General features: G+C 74.3%; 1 protein-coding gene across 1 annotated transcript in view; it reads right to left on the reverse strand.

The window, feature by feature from the left end:
* Positions 1 to 266: 266 nt before the first annotated feature.
* Positions 267 to 533, reverse strand: part of EMIHUDRAFT_471176 (hypothetical protein) — a gene marked incomplete at its 3' end in the record, with an annotated part of 4,673 nt that continues 4,406 nt past the window's right edge. Inside the window, exon 11 of the mRNA XM_005759021.1 lies at positions 267 to 334. Coding sequence (XP_005759078.1) covers positions 267 to 334 — 68 coding nt within the window. The remainder of the gene's footprint in view (positions 335 to 533) is intronic.

The raw sequence follows: 533 nt of genomic DNA on the forward strand, positions 1-533 counted from the left end.
TCTACCTGGAGGACGCGATCGGCGCGGCAGCGGCGCTGTGGCTGGCGCCACGGTGTGTGCCTCCGCTCGCCGCGCTCTCGTCGCCTGCAAGCGAGCCGAGCCTTCCGCGCCTCAGTCGGCGGCGCCTGGCGTTTCTGCTGGCGGCGCTTGGCGCGAGGTACCTCCTCTCCGGCTGCATCAAGCAGGGTGCTGGCTGGCTGCTCGCTGCGGCAACGCCGCGCCTGGCGGCTCCCCGAGCGTGGGCGCTCGCGACGCTGGCGGGGCACCTCGCGTGGGTCGGGATGGCAGTCCGCCTGCTCGGCGACGAGCTCGGCTTCTTTGCTCCGCGCTCGGCCTGGCTCCGGCTCGACTGGAGCGCATCCTGGCTGCGGTGGGTGCTGTGCGGCGCCGCTGCGTGCGTGCCTGCCTTTGAGCTCGCCTCCAGCCTGGCGCCGTCGCCGGAGCTGGGGCTGGGCGCGCTCGCCTCCGCCGCCCCCACCATCACCGCCCAGATCACCTCCCTCGACGACGGCCTCGCCTTTCGCCTCTCGGTC

This window comes from Emiliania huxleyi, assembly GCF_000372725.1.
Source record: "Emiliania huxleyi CCMP1516 unplaced genomic scaffold EMIHUscaffold_823, whole genome shotgun sequence".
Lineage (NCBI taxonomy): Eukaryota > Haptophyta > Isochrysidales > Noelaerhabdaceae > Emiliania > Emiliania huxleyi.